We start from the raw sequence: 23396 nt of genomic DNA on the forward strand, positions 1-23396 counted from the left end.
AGCTCCGTTTTTCTTTCTCAAGATTGCTTTGGCTATTCGGGGTCTTTTGTGTTGCCATACAAATTGTGAAATTTTTTGTTCTAGTTCTGTGAAAAATGCCAGTGGTATTTTGATAGGGATTGCATTGAATCTGTAGATTGCTTTGGGTAGTAGAGTCATTTTCACAATGTTGATTCTTCCAATCCAAGAACATGGTATATCTCTCCATTAAAGTTGGAATTTTTCTACTAGTAAATGGACTCTTTTTCCCTTAAATCAAAAACTAAGAAGCTTGGAAGTCACTTAGACCTGTGGAGTGCTTCCAACTTGAGGGAACTCAACTTCAAAATAGAGATGAAATGATTATTTGTTTCTGTAAGTTATCTTTTAAGTGACTTTTCCCCCTCTTATCAGCACATGAAATTGAGCTTGGTTCTCAGACTTCCAGCAAGGAATGTGGTTTAGGGGAAAGACATAGAAACACAGCAGAAGGTGTGTGAGTTCTGCCCTTTCATGCTCCATCCTTTGTGGCTGTAGGATCTCTTGTGGATGGTCTGCAGTCAGTGTCTCAGATGAAGAGAGAAGGGCAGAACCATGGAAGATTGTGTCTGGAAGCGACCTGAGCAATCGTTTAGTGACCCAAAGCTCTCCTTTCTTTTCCTTTTCCTCCCTTTAACCTAAATTGTTGAACATGCAACAATTTCTTAAAAGTGACACTGTAGTGATATAAGCTGGATCTCTTGGAATGAGAAAGTATGAACAGTAAGTCAGTCACAGGTATATTACTGTGATATGCTGGAAAGAGCCCTACTCTGGGGAGTCAAGAGGACTGGCTTCTAGTTCTAGCTTATCTGCTTACTTCCTGTGAATGTGACGCTGGATGTGTTTTAGGTCTTTGTTTTATACCTTAAAGGTGAAGAGCCTGAACAAGATCGTCTTTGAGGATTTTTTTCACCCTTCCAACCCCTAAACTAGCTCCTACAGCGGAGCCAGGACTGCTGTGTACAGCTGCCTGGGGTGTGTATTGCCCAGCTCCAGGGGTGTGGGTCACATACACTACACAGATGTGAATGCTTTCACATGGTTGGTGGGCAAGATAGCATCCCTGAAAAGAGCAGTTCTTAGATTTGTTTGAGGACAAAAAACCCTCAAAGAACTTGTTCATCTCTGCCCTGCTTTATCAGGATCCAGGCTCACCTCTGTAGTTCTGATTCATGCCTGTAGCACAGACCTTTGAATCCTGGATCATATATCCACAGTAGTGAATAATCACAGAAAGCAGAGAGCATAATCTACCTTATAATCAGCTCCCATTTTAGTGTTGTCTTTTCTGTGTGCTATAGTAGTTTCTGCCTGGGGCATCTGCCCTCTGGCCTGTATAGACTGTGTAACCTTTGCCACTCAGAAGGTACTTCTGGAATCAACCTTGCTGCTTACCTGACCTTTTCAAATCTCTGTCCCTAGGCCTGCCACACTGTGCCCAATCTCTAGCAGTCCTTAACCATGTCCATGTCTGGCCCTGTCATGCTCACTGGCCCATCCATTACTTCACCCACATGCTAGGGAGATGCTGAGGTCAAAGACTTTCATATTGTTGAAGCACAAAGGGGGCCTGGACTTCACCAGGCCAGTGTTTCCCAAGCCAAGTTACTGTTATTCCACAAGCTCTTCATAGGTGGTTGGCACAAAATATCTTTGTGTTTGGAGACAGTTGGTTAAACCAGGTTAAATGGACTTTAACATAATAGGTACACTGTGAGTCTCCAAGAATGGCCTAAAACACATAGCTGTTTGCTGACTTGGTGATCTTTAGATATCCCAGAACAGCGTTCTCGGGAGGACCACTTTGGGAAACCTCATTTACAGGTGAGGCCAGGGAAGGCAAGGTCCAAGGCCACAGAGAGTCAGGGCCAGAAACAGAGCCCAGGCCTCATACATCTAGGATGCATTGGGAACTAGTGTATTCCTTGTGTGCATAATATTTGAAGATAGCAATCTTCTTAATGATTTCTCCTTTAAAGAATGACTTTTGAATGTATCTTATAAATGAACTAAATTTACAAAATCCTGCTTAGATCATTGCCGTCTAGCTTAAGATTCTGCAACCAAGCATTTGAATGTTTTTATGTTGTGCCCCCAAATGTATCCCCTTTAACAAGCCATTTAAATGGACAGCTTTTGTTTTTATACTCACTGTTGTCTATACTGATCTATTAATACTTGTCTGTTTGTAGGAAAATAGGAAGCTGTTCAGAGCCACTCCTTCTCTGGATGCCTGGAAGATTTATGTAGAATTCATTGATGACATCATGGTGGAAGGCTTTTTTCAAGCGATAATGCATGACTTAGACTTCTTCCTGATGAACACAGAGAAACAACTGAAATCTGCACCATTTTTTCAAGCACAGATGATCTTAATCCCCCCGGAGATTCTGTTTAAACCTTCTTTAGAAAGAGAGGCTGGGGATGGCTTCTATGATCTGGTGGAAGAAATGCTGTGCAGTAGTTTCAGAATGTCTGCCCAGATGAAGCGAGTAGCAGCACATCTGGAAATAGCAAATTACCAGGTATGTTCTTTGTAAATGTTCTTTGTAGTATCACTGAATACTGAATGCAGAGAACAGAATACAAAGAACTCAGCACTGAAAAGGAAACATTACTCTAAAAAAATTCAATATATTTACATATATATTAACCAATTTCACACATCTCTTTAGAGTTACAAATAAATGCCAAGCTAATTCCAAAGCTTTTAATCTGAATATACTTCGATTTTGAGTTCTAATGTTCTCCATTCTAATGTCCACTGTTTTTTGCTGTATTTACATCAAGTATGATTAATTTTGTTTGTATTTAACCTAAAAGCAAGATGGTATGAGTGGATCCTGAGGCAGCCAGGAAAATCAGGAATTTTAGAACAGCTCTTTAAAACAGGATAAAGCCGCATGAAAGAAAATGCCTCATTCCTAGATATATAAATGCAAAAGGGAAGATATTAAGAAGCAATATTTCTGATGAAAAGGCAAAGAAGGATATAGAGGGTTGCAACTTTCCAGGATTCAAAAAAAATGTGCTTACTCAACTACCTAGTCATTTGAATGCTGAACACCCATCCATATACATATATGTTAATTACAATTATGATTAAGTATAAAATTAGCTTTTATATTAATGATTCAAAATAAATTGGGGTAGGTTGTGCGTCCGCCTGCCGATGCAGGGGAACCGGGTTCGCGCCCCGGCCTGGGAGGATCCCACGTGCCGCGGAGCGGCTGGGCCCGTGAAGCCATGGCCGCTGGGCCTGCGCGTCCGGAGCCTATGCTCCGCAACGGGAGAGGCCACAGCAGAGGGAGGCCCGCATACCACAAAAAAAAATAAAAAATAAAAAATAAATTGGGGTAATGGGGAGCACAAGGAAAGGAGAAGTTGGGAAAAGCAACACAGTTTTTTATTTTACCAACTATTCTTTTGAATAATGGCCTTGGATAATGTTAGGTTGCACATAATTGATAGAGCAGGGTTGGCTTTGATAAATGCTTGGTTCTCGCCTCATTTAGAGTGATATGGACAACATGCTGGGCCTGGTGGAGGTCAGGCAGGAGATCATGAAGAGAGTGGCAGACGTCATCAACGAAGTTTTGGACTTCAGAAACACCCTGGATGCATACGCTTACCTCTGGGTGGATGACCGGACCGAGTTTATGAAGCACTTCCTCCTGTATGGCCATACTGTGTCATCTGAGGAGACAGGGCCTCACACAAATGAAGACATTCCCGGACAACCACCAACACTCGAGCAATTCAGAGAACAGGCAAGGCAAACCCTCTGCATTTATGTAGTTACTAGCTTTTGATTGAGTTGTTGTACAGTGACTATTTTTTTTTCTAATTATAGATTGACATTTATGAGGCTTTGTATGTTCAGATGAGCAAGTTTGATGACTTCAGAGTGTTTGATGGTTGGTTCAAGGTGGACATGAAGCCTTTCAAAGTGAGCTTGCTAAACCTTATCAGGAAATGGAGCTGGATGTTTCAGGAGCATCTTTTGAGATTTGTCATTGACAGGTAGTCTTTGGTGCTTTGGTATTTGGAATTATAACTTTTAACGCCTGACTGCTTCTTAAAATTGAGATATTAATTTTAAGAGCATTAAAACTGCCAGTTCTCTAAGAGAGATAGCAAGTAATGTTTAATTAGGTAAATAGTGAAAATTAGATTCAGTCAGAAGTCACACTTCTGAATGTTTTAATGAGCTTAATTTGTGTTTGTGTGTGTGTATACATGCCTTTATAGTCTGAATGAGCTACAAGAATTTATAAAGGAGACAGATGCTGGACTTCAGAGAGAATTAAGTGAAGGCGATCACGATGGTTTAGTTGACATTATGGGGCATCTTCTGGCTGTAAGAAGCCGACAGAGAGCTACTGATGAACTCTTTGAACCACTAAAAGAAACCATCACACTCTTGGAAACGTATGGCCAGAAGATGCCTGAGCAGGTCTATGCTCAGCTAGAGGTCAGTGAGGTGCTAAAATAACCATGATTACCATAAACTGAGCATCTCCTGTTCTTCACAGGCACTCTCTTATGACACCCTCATAACACCCTATACTGTAGATATTAATGTTTTCATTTTACAGCTTAGGAATCTGAAGCCTAAAGGGACTTAGTAATTTCCTCAAGGTCACACAAGTAGTAAAGCCAGCCCACATGAATCTAGGGGTGTTTCATGCCCACATCCTTGCTCTGCCTGGCTGTACTCTACTGCCTTCGTGTTAGAAGGTATTCAGGTAATAGAGAGCCTCTAAGTTTCTTTTTTGGGTTCCATTTATATCAACACTCTCACATGTGAAATAAATTCCAGCTCTCTTTCATTTAAATTCCTGTCAGTTGAGAAGTGTCCTAGTCTTTGGAAACATATCATGGACATGTTAAGAAAGAATAAGTAAGGCCCAATTTGGCTGGAGAAATCACTTTCCTAAACAGGATTTCTGTGTCATCCTCCTCTTTCCGTGTTCTGGAATGACTTGGTGGCTGCTGTGTGCCAAACGATGTACAAAATCTTTGTAGTTATAACTGAAATCACGAATAAAAATCTCACAATTGAGGCTCTATTCCCATGCCCATATTGAGGTTCTATAGATAGTTTATATGTTTATGTCATCCATCAGTTTCCAGGGTGAGCTTAGGTTTAACCTTGCAATGTGATTGGTGGACACATTAACTAAAGAGCTTTTATTGAATTCTATCTAGTTTAGTGATTAGAGCATGGAACTCAAACTTAGATTTGTTTTCTGCTAGTCTGTCTCATCTGCTTGCCTCAGAGCATGCTTCCTCTTTGGAAAAATATCCCTCAAGATCCCTCACTTTTTAAATTTGTCTGTACTGTCTCCAGTTCCCCATTTTTTAAAAAAAATTGAGGTGAGGGCTTCCCTGGTGGCGCAGTGGTTGAGCGTCCGCCTGCCGATGCAGGGGACACGGGTTCGTGCCCCGGTCCGGGAAGATCCCACATGCCGCGGAGCGGCTGGGCCCGTGAGTCATGGCCGCTGAGCCTGCCCGTCCGGAGCCTGTGCTCCACAACGGGAGAGGCCACAACAGCGAGAGGCCCGCGTACCGCCAAAAAAAAAAAAAAAATTGAGGTGAAATTCACAGTTCACATAACGTAAAAGTAACCATTTTAAAGTGTGTGGCATTTAGTACATTCTGGAGGATGTGTGATCACCGTGTCTCTCTAGTTTCAGAACATTTTCCTCACCCCCAAAGGAACTTCATACCCATTAGTTGTCATTCCCCACTCCTCCCCTACTACCTGCCACCAGTCTGGGGCTACTGCTGATCATTTCCTGTCTTTACAGGTTTACTTACTGTAGATACTTCATATAAGTGGAATTATACAATATGTGACCTTTTGTATCTGGCTTCTCTCACCTGGCTTGACGATTTTGAGGTTCATGAATGTTGTAGCATATATCGCTACTTCATTCCTTTTTATGGCTGAATAATGTCCCATTGTGTGTGTGTGTGTGTGTGTGTGTGTGTGTGTGTGTGTACGTACGTATGTGTTTATATACACACATACACACATATACAGTTTGTTTAGCCTTTCACCCATTGAGGAATATTGGGGCCCTTTTCATCTTCTGGCTACTGTGAATAATGCTGCTGTGGACATCGGTGCACAAGTATTTGTTTGAGTACCTGTTCTCAGATCTTTTTGGAAAACACCTAGGAGTGGAATTGCTGGGTCATATGGTAATTCCAGGTTTAACTTTTTGAGGAACCACCAAAATGTTTTTCACAGCAGCTGCTCCATTTTATATTCCTCATTTTGTTTTGTGAGGATGAAGTGCAACAGTGTATTTCTAGGTGCTCTCTTGACTACAAAGAATTAATATATTTGAATTATTGGATTCTGTTTAAGTATAAAACGGTCTTTAGAACTGAAAATCCAGTTAGACATGGAGTGAGAGATGATGTGGATAGGTAGATACAGAACAAGAGTGAGAGGTGAAATAGTTAACAGTAGGACACACTATAAATGTCTGTTTTTAGGAAGATTGAGATATTCTTTGAGTCAGACCTTGAACCTTAAAATTTTATGTCCTATAGAGAAACCAGTCATAACACAAGTAATTGATGGGGGATTTTGGCCATGGCCTCCAGAATTTGTATTATAAAAGTTTGGCTCACACTTCACTAAAGCTAGATTCCAGTCATTTCTGTTGTCCATTTTTAGGTCTTTAACAAATTTTCCTGATACATACGACACCTTATATACATTGTTCAACAGTAAGCTAATTAGGAGAGTGTAAGTAACAATGCAGACATGTTTGAACAGGTCACTTAGTTCTGACTGTTGTCTTAGTTGTTTATGAAAATGGAGGTGTATGTTTTCAGTTTCAGTGCTGTGGTCAGGTGGAAGATTTAAAAATCTTTTATGTGTTTCTTAGTTTATATGCTTTCTAATGGACTTTTTATGTTTCCAAGATGAATAAAAGCAAATGTGCTATTCTGCCTTTTTTCTATAAGGATAAAAGTTTGGCTCACTAAGATTTTTGCAGTATTGAAAATATTAGGCTTTTCAATATTTCAGAAGTGAGCCACACTCTTAGCTCTGTGTGTGTCTCGATGTCGGTAATTCAAGCTGGTCAGGAGGAAAAATAAGATTTACAGGCAGTTCAGGTTGCTCGTGGAGGATAACAATGTCCCAATTTTGTTTTAATTTAAGCAATTTGTGAGAGTTGCTGTTTCTCCTTCATAATCATTAGCAGTCATAACATTTCCCAAAACTTGCCTGTGCTTGGTTTGATGCTAAAAAAAGCCCCTAGGCATGCCTGTGTCCTCACACCCTATCATAGTGTGCTCTGAAGCTAGATTACACTTCTCATCTATAGATTTTATCAAGTCCCTTCCCTGTTATGAAACCTTCATTGACTGCCTCTAGCCTCAGAATCCTGTCCAGTTTCTGTAGAGCTCACACTCTCACCCCATCCTGCATTGGAAATCTTACCTCATGGGATGTTGAGGGGTCTCACCCTCATCTCTGCCTGTGGAAATCCAGTCATTGTTTTGCACCTCTGATGCAGTGTTAGTTCCTTGAGTGGATCAGTATCAGTTCAACTTTGGAGGTCATCTGATCTTTTGGTTTTCAATGAAAGTTTATTTTTATCCAGTGGAAGCTTCTTTGGAATCCCCAAATATAAAGCAGTTAACAGCAGGTCTAGTGTCATTGAAGAAGGTTAAGGTTAAGGAGCCTGAACCCACTGATGTGAGTTCATGTCTTCTTCACGTCTTCTCTCTCATGGCCCCGAAGGGACTCCCTGTGACGTTTAGGTTCCACGGGGTCAATTGGAAATGCAAAGTGACACTCTGGACAGATGAGGATGCAGAGTTTTGATGAGTAGAAGGATGGAAGAGCAAGATGAAAAACAAGGAGCTTTAGAGCTCAAGTCTTTTAGTTCCTGGCCTGGTCGGGTATTGCCGTCGTGGCACCATGTTGCCTCCCAAGCATTTTAATTCCCTAACAAATAGACCTCCTGATCGAAGTTAACACTTTCTGTCATGTAGAATAGTTATTTTGTGTGCCTCTCATTCACTCTGACAGATGATACAACAGTTTAAACCTCAAGAATGTGTTTTATCTTTGTAGCCCTCCTCCACCGCTCAGATACGATTTATACTTAGCACAGTGCACTCTTCATAATAGGCAGTTACCAAATCATTCATCAGATATTTATCAGGGTTACAAAATAGTCTTTAGAACCGATTTCTGGGCTTCAGCGACACAAGTAGAGTCCCATCACCATGGGTGGTTTTTGTGCGACAAAACAATTTCAGTGTCCTGGGAGATGACACAGAGAAACAATGCTTTCTTAGTCTGGACACAAGGAATGCTTTTCAACAGCAATTAAGCACAAGGGCTCTTCAAAGAAAGGAAGTTGCTGTTGTCCTAGTTGCGTCGTAGTCAGGGACGGCAGAGTTGAGTTGCTACCTGAACAATTCGTGGCTGCTTTTGTCCTCCATCAAGTAGGAATTAACCTTCCCTTCCCTTTGCCTCATCTTACTTCAAAAATCCTAGTCATTTAAAATTAACCCGAATGTTCAAACTCTCCGTCCAGACCAAGTAAAAACACAGCTTTGGGAGCCAGAGGAAGACGAAGGATAAGACTGGTTCACATTTTCATCTCTGCCCACCAGATTCAGAGCGTCTTTTTTCGCTTGCTAAATTGCTAGACATGGCTCCACTTCTAGTTGTTAGATCAGCAAAGTCATTTTCAGAGCACTTTAATGTTATTCCCTCAATAGTAAAACAATTTGGAAATTTCTGTTTATTTTGAAAAGGTTTTCATTTATGCTGAGGTAAATCTTATACCAGATGACAGCTCTGGTTTACGCTTGGAAGATGTGACTCCAAAGGTGCCAGTGGGGGTCAGCCTGGCTCTAGGCCTTTTAGTCCCTTTAATCTTTTGGGGAATAAACTTTCTCTTAGATGAGAATGAAAGGATGTCATGAGTTAGTGGAAAGAGATTAGAAAAATTTAATCCTGTGGAGTAGATTTGTTTTAGGTATTGAAGTAACTTCCCATTTGCACCTTTGTTTTTGTAGGAATTACCTGAAAGATGGAAAACTACCAAAAAGATTGCAGCAACTGTCAGACATGAAGTCTCACCTCTCCAAAATGCAGAAGTCACTCTTATGAGGAAAAAATGTATTTTGTTTGATGTAAGCTAGCTAACAAGCTTTGTGGTTTTCTGTTTTTTTGTGTGTTTTTTTAAAGAAAGGTTTTATAAGGCTAATTGAAGCTATTTGAGATTCGCTTTCAGTTTTTTTTCTTCCTTGATCAGGAGAAGCAGGCAGAGTTCAGAGAGCGATTCAGACTCTATGCTCCTCTTCGTTTTAATGCAGAAAATCCATATAGCATACTTGATAAGGTAATGCTGATCTCAATTATCTTGTGTGTTATAATAGCTATTTCAAAAAATAAATTTGGACACTGAGATACTGCTATATTTTGCCTTAGTTTTGCAATTAGTTATGGGTTGAGAATTAACTATTTAAAACCCAGTTACAATTTCCCCCAAATAAAATATATTGTGATTTAAATCATGTCTCTCCAGAAATTATATTGTAATTTAAATCATGTCATCATCAAAGTACTCATACTAGTGAAACTAACAAATACTATTATTCTTTATTTTATTTTTTTTTATAATTGGAGTAAAATTGGTTTACAGTGTTGTGTTAGTTTCTGCTGAACAATGAAATGAATCAGCTATATGTATAACATATATCCCCTCCCTCTTGGACCTCCCTCCCACTCTCCCCCACTGTCCCACCGATCTAGGTCATCACAGAGCACACTCTGTGTGCTGTACAGCAGGTTCCCATTCGCTATCTAGTTTACACATGGTAGTGTATTTATGTCAAACCTAATCTCCCAATTCATCCCACCCCTTCCCCGCCGTGTCCACATGTCCGTTCTCTACATCTACGTCTCTATTCCTACCCTACAAATAGGTTCATCTGTACCATTTTTCTAGATTCCACATATATGTGTTGATATATGATATTTGTTTTTCTCTTGACATATAAACACTTTATACGTCAAGAACTTTATTAAACATATTATTTACATTATTTCTGTTCTTGCAATATCTCTCTTATACAGCTTCTCTTCGCCTTTTTCTCCCCCACTGTCCCACCGATCTAGGTCATCACAGAGCACACTCTGTGTGCTGTACAGCAGGTTCCCATTCGCTATCTAGTTTACACATGGTAGTGTATTTATGTCAAACCTAATCTCCCAATTCATCCCACCCCTTCCCCGCCGTGTCCACATGTCCGTTCTCTACATCTACGTCTCTATTCCTACCCTACAAATAGGTTCATCTGTACCATTTTTCTAGATTCCACATATATGTGTTGATATACGATATTTGTTTTTCTCTTGACATATAAACACTTTATACGTCAAGAACTTTATTAAACATATTATTTACATTATTTCTGTTCTTGCAATATCTCTCTTATACAGCTTCTCTTCGCCTTTTTTTAGATAAAGAAACAATCATGTGTAATTGAGTAACTTGTTGGAGTTAATAGTGACAGAATCAGTATTAAAATTCTAGCTGTCTACTTTTTTTTTTAATGAGGAATATTAACCATTATACTATTTCCCATGTGATACTTTGTTAGTAACTTTTAATTATAGTAAGGAAAGCCCGTAACTTTTTCTTTTTTTTCTCTGATTTATGTTTACTGCCTCATCCTATACTTTCTCCTTAGGCCTGATTCTGTGTCCTCTCCCCGACCCCCGACTACACATTGTATCTGCCCCCATGCCCACTCCCCAAGTATGTGTTATATGGTTTTCTGGAGGTGGCTAGTGTTTCAGGGAGTTTCAAATGAATGCCCATAACTTATTCTTAATTCTGGATACAAATATTATTGAGTCATTTAATCCTAGGTTATAATGAACTACTTTATTATAATTGACTATAAGAATGACTATAGTAGGCAAATAATCCAAAAATGGTGAATAATTCATGAGGATTGAAAAAATGTTTTAAACTTTTATTAGAAAAATAATATCTTTGTTTCTCTAAGAATTCTTAACCTAGCAGACAAAATGAGAAAGTGACTTTGAAGTTTGCACTGGGGGCTGGGAATTTTTCTGAGTTCATCTAGGCTGCCATCCTGATTTGACTTCATGCTGGAGGTAGCCTTTCCTCCTCAGATTGCTGTAAAACTTGGAACTGACAGTTTTTACTTCTCTTTCCAAATTTTGGATTGAATTTAGTTTTAACTGCTTTCAGCCATTCAGAAAACACCATTCAATAGCATGAGGTCTTCTCTTTCACTTGGCTAAAGAAAAGTGGTTAATATATTCACTGAAAGGGGAGTTGGTTAGAGTATGCGAATAGAGTTGGTTTTTTAAAAAAGATTATATCTAAACTGCAGGTGGTCTGAACAGATTGTGGATATGGAGACATTTTTACTTGACTAACCAATGTGCTGTGTGTAAACATTTACTGCAGTTATCATTTATTGACTCCTACCATTTGCATGCTATACTGTAACACCATATAGTTACATATTTAAAAGGCAGATATTTATCATACTTACAAAATGTGTTGAGGATGTTTTGAATATAGTAGGACTCGGTTACCTTTATCTTGAAGTCATTTTCTTGTGTGTTTGTTCAGCAAGCATATCTAGTGTTTATCTAACTAGATTCAACCAAAGTCATGTATATGTTTGTTCTGGGCTGCTAGGTCCCAGTACTCAAGGCACCTCACTCCAAAAGATGGAAACCATTGACCCTCCAGGAACAGGGGAGTGGTATAGTAAATCTCTCCTTTTATAACTGATACCTTGGTAAATTTATATTATGTGCTATTGTTTCTTCATAGCCAAAGATACAGTGAACAGTTGAATTTAAATAACTGGATCTATATTTCTAGGAATAATTGAATTAGTTTAACTAATAGGAAAAATAATTAAAAATAAATAAAAGGGCTGTTGGCTCTGGGGAGTATGGTTGACTAGACATTTTGAAAATCATCTTGTAAAACAGATGCTGAAACATGTTCACAAATATGTAACTTTAAATCTATTGCTGATCTCCCAAGAAAGCAAGAGGCAGGGAAATAGAGTAGCTGAAACCAGGATGGAAAGCAGCGGGAAACATAAAATCCTGTGCTGCTGTAGGGGCATATCAAAGTACCAGAACTCTAGAACTTTGTGATTAACCCTTTCAGGGCAAACTAGGAGATGCTTTTAAGAGGTTACACCCTTAGGGAATGGGTGGGCTGGGAAAAATCTGCAGCCTGCACAGGGAGCCTATGAGATGACCCATCAGACCTTGCTCTGAATAGGGCAAAAAAAATAGAGAAGGATCCTCTGGGAATTGGTAAACATAGGTCTGTTCTCCCAAGAGTTATGGTGTAATTTTATACTATCCCTATGGTTAAGGAATTTCCAGGCCAGGAAACTGATATGGTTACAAGTAGCTCTTCTTAGCACCTAGTAGAAGCAAATCCAAATCTTCTCTGGGTAGAAGAGAATAAGGTGCTCTTATTCTAATCTCCTCAAGGGTCCAACAGATTAAATTCAGTTAAATTTGAGTTTACAATAAAACAAACACACCATCATGCATAAGGGCCAACAGAAAGAGCAAACCACAGATACAGAGCCATATGAAATGTCAGATATTAGAAGACATTTATTGGGACTTCCCTGGTGGTCCAGTGGTTAGGACACTGTGCTTCCACTGCACAGGGCATGGGTTCAAACCCTGGTCAGGGAACTAAGATCCTGCATGTGGCACAGCCAAAAACAAAAAAGAAGAAGAAGACATGTATTCAGGAAATAAAAGATAACATTGAAAAAAATGAGCAAGTTCTCAGTTTTGAGGCTATCAAAAATGATCATCTGAGTTTGAAAAAGGGCCAGAAGCTTATGGAAATGAAAAATAAAAGATACAACTCAGCAGGAGTTAAAGAACTAATTGAAAAGAGGATTAGTGAAATGCAAATGACATTGGAAGAACTCACTGAGAAGGCAGCACGTAGGTGAAAGGAGATGCAAAATACAAGAGATTAAGAGACACCGAGTAAGAAGTTCGAATGATGTCTAACTCTTTTACTCAGACTTCCTGGAAGAGAGAATACACAGAATATTAGACAAGCAATAGAGATGTAGTAGCTGAGATTTTTCTAGAACTGGTCAAAGCATGAATCAATAGATTGAGGAAATTCACTGACCGCCAACCAGGATAAATACAAAGTCAACATCTAGACACATCACAATGAACTACAGAATACCAAAGGCAAAGAGAAGACCTTTAAAGCAACCAGATAGAAAAGACATTACCTGTTAGAAATGATGACTGGGCTAAGAGCATATTTGTCATCAGCAACAATGGAAGCCAAAAGGTAGTGGATGATTTTTTCCCAATTCTCCTGTGTAAAATTATATTTCAATAACAAGAGTATATTTCAGATAAACAAAAATAGTGTATTAACCACCAACAAATCATCCCTGAAATAAGTTCCAGTGTGTATATTTCAAGAAAAGAGAGGACAAAGCCAAATTTGATTCTCAATATAATTAGAAAAGACTAGTTATACTGATAAATCTCCATTGGAAAATCAACAATCTTAGGAATAAATAGGGAATGATAGTACAGAAAGAGCAGAAATTCAAAATATCATAGAATACAATCAATAAGAAATTTAAAATTTAAGCAAAATGGATATATTTCTGGAAAAATATAATTCACCAAAACTATTTCAAGAAGTAACACAGGGACTTCCCTCGTGGCGCAGTGGTTAAGAATCCGCCTGCCAATGCAGGGGACACGGGTTCGAGCCCTGGTCCGGGAAGATCTCACATGCCACGGAGCGACTAACCCTGTGCGCCACAAGTACGGAGCCTGCGCTCTAGAGCCCGCAAGACTCAGCTACTGAGCCTGCACACCTAGAGCTGGTGCTCCACAGCAAGAGAAGCCACCACGATGAGAAGCCTGCGTACCTCAACGAAAAGTAGCCCCCGCTCGCTGCAACTAGAGAAAGCCTGAGCACAGCAACGAAGACCTAATGCAGCCAAAAATAAATAAATTAATTTAGAAAAAAAGAACACAGCTGAATAGTCCTATAACTATGAAAATTAACCAGTAGGAAAATAAAAAGATAAACCATTAATTTAAAACATAGAGAACAGCAGGCCCTGATAGCATTACAGGTTAATTCCAAGAAGCTTTCAAGAAACAGATCTCATTCATATGATTCCAGAGACCGGAAGAAGAATGAACACTCAAAAATTACTCTATGAAGCATGTCTTATTTTTGTGAAAGGACAGTATGAGAAAGGAAAAATGATAAGCTATTCTTTTTCTTTTTTTCTTTTTTTAAATTTATTCATTTTTGGTTGCTTTGGGTCTTCATTGCTGCACACAGGCTTTGTCTCTAGTTGCTGCGAGTGGGGGCTACCCTTCCTTGCTGTACGCTGGCTTCTCATTGCAGTGGCTTCTCTTGTTGTGGAGCACGGGCTCCAGGCACGTGGGCTCAGTAGTTGTGGCTCTCGGGCTCTAGAGCGCAGGCTCAGTAGTTGAGGCGCATGGGCTTAGTCGCTCTGCGGCATGTGGGATCTTCCTGCACCAGCGATCGAACTGCAAGAGAAGCATGTATGCTCACAGCCACACCCTTTTATGTGTATGGAATTTTTCTAATAACAGTAAAACTAAGAGAATTGCAGTTAATGTTTATAAAAGTATAACATGTAAAATGAAACATTTAACTTGTATCATGAAAGAATGTTAGAGTGCTAATATCCTAATTTACATAGTAGGAAATTAAGAGAGTTGAAAGTGGATAAATGATTAACCGTGGGTATTTAAAGTTAAAAAGAAACTCAGAAAAACTAAAGTAATAGAAATTTGGGGTATTGAGAGGACGTTGGGAGAAAATGTAAAGTGGAAAAACAAAGTTAAATCCTTTGTTTGCAAAGCCAGTTAAGTTTGTAATGTCTAAACTTGATAAATCAAGAAGCAGCAACTTGTGCACAGAGCTGAGAGTTCGAGAAACCGCCCCCAGAAGAACTGGAGAGAGTGCCTGTGTTTCCAGCTTTTCCTGCATTGCAAGCTCTTCTGTACTCCTTGCACCTGACCATATTAATACACTACTATGTTAATAAAAACTAAAAATAAGAGTTGATTTATCAAGAAAGAAAAAGATGAGTCAGCTTCTATTTGGTGTAAAACATAAACTGTTGTACGTCGATGGGATGGTTAGGGGAGGGAGCCTTGGTAAATATAATCATATGGTGAAATTTCTCATACTGTACTGTGTTCTGTGTATTGATAATCTCTAGGGTATTTTTTAAATCTGAAAGTTCTTTTTTTTTAAAGAAGTGATTTATTCTTAAGTGGAAGTTTCTAGCACCTTGTCTTTTGCTCCCCAGCAAAATCGTCCCCAGCTGTATGATGAAAATCAAGAGGAAAATTTGTATTCATAGCAATTTGATACCAGAGCAGATTTTGCTGAAATAATGTATGGGCAGGGTATTGATAACATTACTGTATTTACTGATAGTCTCCTCTCACTTTTTTGAGTAGTTGTGAGTTTGCTCATCTAAAGCCCCCATTTTACCAATAATTATACTTCAGATTTCTTTCTATTTTCTTTTAAAAATCGAAGTTGTAAATGTTGTCATAACCAGAGCTACACAACGCTGTGGCTCTTCTTCTCTGGCAGTTTGTTGGATATTAAGTGTGTTTGTGTGCGTGTGTATGTGTTTTCTCCCTAGGCAAATCAAGAGCTTGAGGCATTAGAAGAAGAAATGTTACAGATGCAAGAATCTACTCATCTTTTTGAAGTGGCTCTTCCAGAGTACAAACAAATGAAGCAGTGTCGCAGAGAGATAACATTGCTCAAGGGGCTCTGGGATGTCATTATTTATGTTAAGGTAGGACACTGCTTTTTGAAAGCATGCTTTTTTCCTTTTAGTATTTCTTTTGTATAAGTATGCAATTTTTAGTGTCTCTATCATTCTATTTATGTTTTATAATGTCTTAAAATATGTGGGTATTAGACTTTTTCCCCAGAATTAGAGTTCAGATATCTCTGAATTATCAGTGCTTTTTGTTTGCCGTTCTGAATGAAACTTAGTGTTAGAGTTGACTGCTTCAAATCCTTCTTGAGAGTTATGTAGGATATAAACAAAAATTAACATGTACCACACACATATGGTCACTTGTGCATACAAAATGATGTGTACACCCATGGTTATACTTCCATATGTGTGCATATATAAACAGACCTAACTAAAAATAAAGTTACTTTGTCTGTGTTAATTAAGTTGCAAACTTAAGTGTAAAAATAAGTTCTAGGAACTAGGCGTATTGTAATATGTGTTATGCATTATTTTCTTTGAAGTTAGTTGAAAGCCAGTAAAGAAATATATTAACAAGTCATAGAATATGGTCAAGAAGCTCATGAGAGTTTTGTCTATAACGGATGAAGGTTTTCTTATGAAAGCTTATCTTATATGTAGAATTTAAACATATGGTATTTAATGGTAACGTTATTTATCAATTCATTCAGAGTATTCAGGATTAAATGATAATGATGGTATGTGTATGGAATTTGTCATTGCTTCTAGAAATTAACATATCACAATGTTTTAGCCTTAGGTTTGACATGTTCTGACAAGTTTTTTGTTTTTGTGGTGGGGAAGTTTTGACAGGTGCAGTTAATACTTAAATAATTGACTTTCCCCTGGATGACGGAGTCGCTGTGTATCATCAGTTTAGATATTTTGCTGCAGAGACTTGCTTTCACCAAATGTTGTTGACACTTTTATCTGCTTGTGCATTTTCAGAGAAGCATTGATAATTGGACTAAAACCCAGTGGAGACAGATTAATGTGGAACAGATGGATGTGGAACTCAGAAGGTTTGCCAAGGCAAGTTCCATAACTGTCTGTGACGACGATTTATCTTCCTCAGCACCACCTTCTTCCATCTTCCCTAACCTAGTGTCTGCTGTGCTGGACCGCATGTCCTTATGTACTTCAAACAGGATGATTTGAGACAGGATTTTTTTTTTTTTTTCACTCTCAGCCAGTTACACTTGTAATCAAGCCTACCTTTCTGTGAGTGAGTGGATAAAAGCATATTAGGGCTAATGAATTGTTGAGCAGTGGCTATCATCAGTCACTCCCTATGGCTGTCTAGAATGGAACGGGGGAGGTGAAGAGCAGGGCTGAGGGGTTAGGCTTACGAAAGCTGTCTAATTCTTTCTCTAGCACCTGTAAGCATACTGTATCTTCAAAGGTACCTTTCAGTTGTGGACTTTGGGGCAAGTAGTTGGGGTAACTTGTGGATGTGTATGGAGTACTGTGATCTTTGTTCTTATTACTGCCCACTCCAACATCGCAAGGGGGCTCAATGTAATAGAACTGAGCTTTTTTGAATTTCGTGCTTTGATAGCTAGTCCCCACAGCCCTATGCCCTCTGAAGAGAGTAAAGCCTCTTTGGATAAAGCCAAATGCATGTTTGGATAAAGCCAAACGTGTAGCCATGAAAGGCAGTTCAGAAGTAGCTGGGCCTTTTGCTTTCTTCTTGCCCCAGAACATCCTCACCCCGACTCGGTCCTGTGCTCCACTCCAACCAACGCTTCCCATTTTTTTCTGCCCTTTGTATCCTGGTCCCAAGAACCCTAGCTAGAACAGCCCATCATTCTTTTGCATGCCCTGGGGTCACTGCCTCTTTTCTGTGCTCACTCCCCGCCCGTCTCCTTGCCCAGTGGACTGTCTCACTTCAGAGTGACAGTTTGACCCCCACTCTCAGCTGAAGATATTTTGCCTTTTTCTTTTTTTTTTAAGAAGTAGCACTGTCCTTTTGTGCTGTGCTGGGATTGTTGTTTTATTAGGGGTTTTCTCATTCACAATTGTTAATGTTGTTCCGTGAGCCAAGAAGACAGCCAAGTCAAGGGCCCTATTTGACATGTCTTAAAATCATGACTATTTAGTTCCAAGGAACAAACACTCAAAGGTAACCAGCATCTCAGGGCTACCATTTAAACAAGCCAGGTCTTCCGAGGAAGGTGTGAGGAATCCAGGTAACAATCTCAGTTTCCTGCTTATTTATGTTTCTAGAGGAAGCACCCTTCATTGCACATGTTCTGTAAACTCTATTAATTCTCTACATTTAATGACCCTTGGGTTTCCTCATGGGACCTCAAGTTAGAGCCTGTGAATAAGAAACCAATGTATCCAAGTGGCTTGTACACAGTGGACTCGTAATATATGAGTGAGTGGATCCTTTTCTGTTTCTCTAGTTTTAGTCTTTAACCTGGGGACTTAAATGTTTTTGCTTTCTTCCTATCCAGGGAAATGTAAATTTATTCTTTCAAAGGAGGAAAATGATAAAACATATTATTATTCTGGGGGACCTAGTTTTTTGTCACTTTTCTTTAGGAAATCTGGTCTCTCGATAAGGAAGTCCACGTGTGGGACGCTTACTCAGGCCTGGAAGGCACAGTGAAGGACACGATGACCTCCCTGAGGGTCGTTGCGGAGTTACAGAGCCCTGCCCTCAGAGACAGGCATTGCCACCAGCTGATGAAGGCCACTGGGGTCAGTTTCCTGAGTCTCGCTAATTGAATATTTTTGTGACTGAAGTGTTAGTCCTTGGTTTACATCATTCAACTGGGATGAAGTGGGATTTGGGAAAAGGTTTCTGGTCAGATGCAAGAGGTCAAGCTCTTTGAGATGTGACCAAGGACTAGACCTGCAGATATTCTAGTTTTAGCCCCTGCTATGGACTCAATGTGTTCCCCCCTCCAACGCCCCCAATTCATATGTTGAAGCCTGAGTTCCTAATGTGATGGTGTTTGGAGATGGGACCTTTGGGAGATAGTTTGGTCATGAGGGTAGATTCTCATGTATGGGGTCATTGCCCTTGTAAGGGGATGAAGACCCCAGAGCTTTATACTGTCTACCATATGAAAATAAAACAAGAAGACAGACATCTGTTAACCAAGAACAGAGCCTTCTCCGACAACCCAACCAGGCTGGCACCCTGATCTTGGACTTCCAGCCTCTAGAACTGTGAGAAATAAATGTTTGTTGTTTAAGCCTCCCAGTCTATGGTGTTCTGTTAGAGCAGACAGAAGTGACTAAGATAACCCCCGCCCCCGCCAACGTTTTACCTCTTACTGGCCTATATGACCTGAAATAAGACACTTAACCATTCTGTTTTGAGTTTTTTATTAATAAAGTGAGAGGGATGCTATCTACTCTCATAATCAGAGGGATCTTGTAAGGATCAAGTAAGATAATGTGAAGGCATTTTATAGAGCATGACATGGCTGCAAAGAATCTTATATTTTGTGGAGAGTATCAGAGAATATTAGAAGTGGATTTAGGGGGAGAGAGAATTCAGAAATAGTGATTTTTTTCCCCCCACACAATTCATTTAATAATGGCATCCTTTTTTGATGGTCTTTTGATTGTTTTTTTTTCTAATTTTTTTTTTAGATGTAGACCATTTTTCAAGTCTTTATTGAATTTGTTACAGTATTGCTTCTGTTTTATGTTTTGATTTTTTGGCTGCAAGGCATGTGGGATCTTAGCTCCCCGACCAGGCATCAAACCCGCACCCCTGCATTGGAAGGTGAAGTCTTAACCATTGGACCACCAGAGAGGTCCCAGATGGTTTTTTATTTTATTGCAAAATATAGAATTATTTCTCATGTGTCTGTACCATTTGAGGTTATATTTTCTTGCCGTTCTACATCTATTTAGGAGCAAATATACCAAACTTACACTTTATTTTTCGGGGAAGGTGACCTTCATGAGTTTAAAATGCCTAAAATGCAGCCTGATGTGCGTGTTTTCTGCTAGGCACACATCGTAAAGAAGGGCTCTCATGATTTGAAGACAAAGTTTGCAGGGTGGGGAAACTGAGGAAAGGGGCAGCCTGGTGAAGTGGGGGTGGCCTAAGCTTTATTGGTCCAACTCTAACACCTAGTTTCTCTTGGATCTTGGGCCAGTTACTTGCTCTCTGTACCTCAGTTGCCCCTTCTATGAAATACAAGTAATGCTATAATGCTGCTCTGCAGACTTGGTAAGATGAGATTATATATAGATCCTAGCACATAGCAAATCCTCAATAAATGGTCCCTGAAGTTTTTATTATAATACTTTCCATAGAGTCTTTTAGGCATTGCCTATTTAGGCTTTATAGTTGATTAATTTATTCTTTCAGAAAATCTTTATTGAGTCTCCCAACATGGAAGGTATACTGTGTGTCCCACTCCCTGCCCCCTTCTCACATTTGCCCCAGTGAGCTTTCTTCTCACCACAGTGTCTTGCCTGTGTCATGCCCTTGTGCAAGCTAGAAAAAGGTACTTCTCTGGCAATTTAGAAAAAGGCATCTTCCTCCAGGCTGATCTGGGGCATCAGAGCAGTGACTAGATCCAACCTCTAGTTGTCACCTGGGCAGGGGGTCCATATTCACTGCACAAACTATGCAGCTAATCAGGGGGGCCTCGTTATGCATCCCTGCTCATTCCTTCTCTAAGACAGACCTGACCCCCATCAGCTCTGGAATGAGGTCAAAAGGGATGCAGAGATAGGATGACCCAACTCATCTGGTTTGCTCAGGACTTCCCAGGTTTTAGCCCAGGAAACCCCCAAGTCCTGGGCAAACAGGGATGTTTAGTCATCCTGTGCACAGCCGTGCATGGTGATGAGCAACGTTACTGATTGAGGAGAGCCAGAGAGGACTGCACCTTCCGAGAAGCGGGGACTGGATATTCTTAGCAGGGGCAGGAAAGGAAATGGCTTCCCTGCAACTGTGTGGTGGGATCCGCTGTTCATTTGTGAGGGACATGGGTGAGTGTGGGCGCTTAGGAAGAGCTGAGAGCTTCTTAACAAATATGGGGCTGGGGAAAGTGGGGAGTCAATAAAATGATGAAACGTGAGTGACTTTTTCACATGGTAAATATGAATAATGACAGTATAAGTCAGAATAATTATTTTTTGCCAAGGAACTAAGATTAAGTCAATGATGAAACTAGGTTATAGCACGGAAGCAACTGGGAATTATGTTCAGTGAATAGAGTACCTAAGGAAGAGAAGACAAATGAGCTATTACCTGATTCCTGGGATTTCAACCAAATTATAATAAATGAACAATGTGATTCTCTTTAAAAATGGGTTTTGTGGGCAAAGGAGGTAAGAAATGAGCTGACAAGGGAGGGTTATGAAACAAAAGAAAGTACTGTAGTATGAACGTGGCCTAAACCTCAGCCCTCGCTTCGATGGGTGATGCCTCAGTAACTGAGTAAAAAAGCAACGTCTTTGGTTGTCTGCACATTTCAGAACTCGAAATGTACTCAGCAGCTGACTTGAGTATATTTAGCTATGATTCATTCCTCTGGCCATTAGGTAGAAGGAACCATTAATATATGTGGAATATAAATTCTGTCTTTTTTTTGTTCCTAATCAGGTCAAGTTTTCTATAAACGAAGCCACAACTTTGGCAGATTTGTTAGCCTTGCAGTTACACCAAATGGAAGAGGATGTCCGAAGCATCGTGGACAAAGCGGTGAAAGAGCTGGGGACTGAGAAGGTGTTGTCCTTGGGCTGTTTCTTTTTACCCTGAGCTAATTCTGTGCACTGGCACCTAAGCAGACTCAGGGAGAAGTCCTCCTGCCATAGTTGTGTGGAGACATGTTTCCCTGGGCAGGAAACAACTTCCTTCTAGGCCACAGTAAATTTGTAAAACGAGAGAGTTGACCCAGTTGATGATGACGATTATAGCAGAAAACATTTATATATCGTTTACTTGGTAGCAAGCACTGCTCTCAGTGCTTTATATTAATTCATTTAATCCTCTGAGGATTATCCCTATTGTACAGATGAGGAAACTGAGGTATAGAGAAGTAATTAACTTACCCAGGTTCAACGAGGGACCTGGGATTTACATTCTGGCACTCAGAGCACTACCCAGAAAGTAAATAATATCTGTCAGACCTTAATTTAAGGTAACCTTTTAAGTCCCTTCCTGCTCTGGCATTGTGTTTCAGTGAAGGATATAAAACTCAGATCCAGTAAAAAAAAAAAAAAAAAAAAAAAAAAAAAATTTGATATTGGTGTGACGCTTGTTCCTTTTGTGTGGTGGAATTCATTCTCTAAACCTCATCACCATGAATTATTTGGAGGAAAAAAATTGAAGCCAGTGATATTTGATGTCCCTCTGTTGTTTTTTTTTTTAATTGTAAAAACAATTTTTAAAATTCCAGATGATAGCCTAAGTATCGGTCCTAAATTAAACTTTTGTGCACATAACTAAATACTGTTTACGTCTAGGTTGTTACTGAAATCAGCCAGACCTGGGCAACCATGGAGTTCTCTTACGAAGTTCACTCTCGGACAGGCATTCTATTACTGAAGTTTGATGAACAATTGTTTGAAACTCTAGAGCACAACCAAGTAAGATGGATATTTTTATTACAGATTTTTTCATTTTAAATTACGATTTTAGATTTTTCCCAAGTTCCAATACTCAATATTTCTTTCTTCATTCATTGGGCATCTGCTTGTACCAGGCTCCAGGCATAGTACCATTTGGACTCAAAAAGTATGAACGCTTGTTCTCAAGGAACTTGCACTTGAGTAGGGAGACAGAGACAAGGTTCCAAAGGGTCTTGTAAGGTGGTGGTACTTGTGCTGAACCTTGAAGGATGGGCTGGTATTCAACAAAAAATGGTGATCAGAAAAGGGTGTTACCACACACAAGAATAAACTCAAAATGGGTTAAAGACCTAAATGTAAGGCCAGACACTATCAAACTCTTAGAGGAAAACATAGGCAGAACACTCTATTGACATAAATCACAGCAAGATCCTTTTTGACCCACCTCCTACAGAAATGGAAATAAAAACAAAAATAAACAAATGGGACCTAATGAAACTTAAAAGCTTTTGCACAGCAAAGGATACCATAAACAAGACCAAAAGACAACCCTCAGAATGGGAGAAAATATTTGCAAACCAAAGAACTGACAAAGGATTAATATCCAAAATTTATAAGCAACTCATGCAGCTCAATAACAAAAAAACAAACAACCCAATCCAAAAATGGGCAGAAGAACTAAATAGACATTTCTCCAAAGAAGATATACAGATCGCCAACAAACACATGAAAGAATGCTCAACATCATTAATCATTAGAGAAATGCAAATCAAAACGACAATGAGATATCATCTCACACCGGTCAGATTGGCCATCATCAAAAACTCTAGAAACAATAAATGCTGGAGAGGGTGTGGAGAAAAGGGAACCCTCTTGCACTGCTGGTGGGAATAATGTAAATTGATACAGCCACTATGGAGAACAGTATGGAG

The 23396-nt window shown here is 39.6% G+C and overlaps 1 protein-coding gene across 1 annotated transcript in view; it reads left to right on the forward strand.

The window, feature by feature from the left end:
- The window catches only part of DNAH11 (dynein axonemal heavy chain 11), a 326309-nt gene that overhangs the window by 60855 nt on the left and 242058 nt on the right, over positions 1 to 23396 (forward strand). The window contains 11 exon segments of the mRNA XM_055085043.1: positions 2214 to 2546; positions 3537 to 3791; positions 3875 to 4044; positions 4273 to 4495; positions 9085 to 9201; positions 9324 to 9410; positions 15787 to 15945; positions 16861 to 16944; positions 18460 to 18618; positions 21497 to 21619; positions 22360 to 22482. Of these exon segments, the coding sequence (XP_054941018.1) occupies positions 2214 to 2546; positions 3537 to 3791; positions 3875 to 4044; positions 4273 to 4495; positions 9085 to 9201; positions 9324 to 9410; positions 15787 to 15945; positions 16861 to 16944; positions 18460 to 18618; positions 21497 to 21619; positions 22360 to 22482 (1833 nt within the window).

Source organism: Physeter macrocephalus, chromosome 5 (genome assembly GCF_002837175.3).
Source record: "Physeter macrocephalus isolate SW-GA chromosome 5, ASM283717v5, whole genome shotgun sequence".
Taxonomy (NCBI): domain Eukaryota; kingdom Metazoa; phylum Chordata; class Mammalia; order Artiodactyla; family Physeteridae; genus Physeter; species Physeter macrocephalus.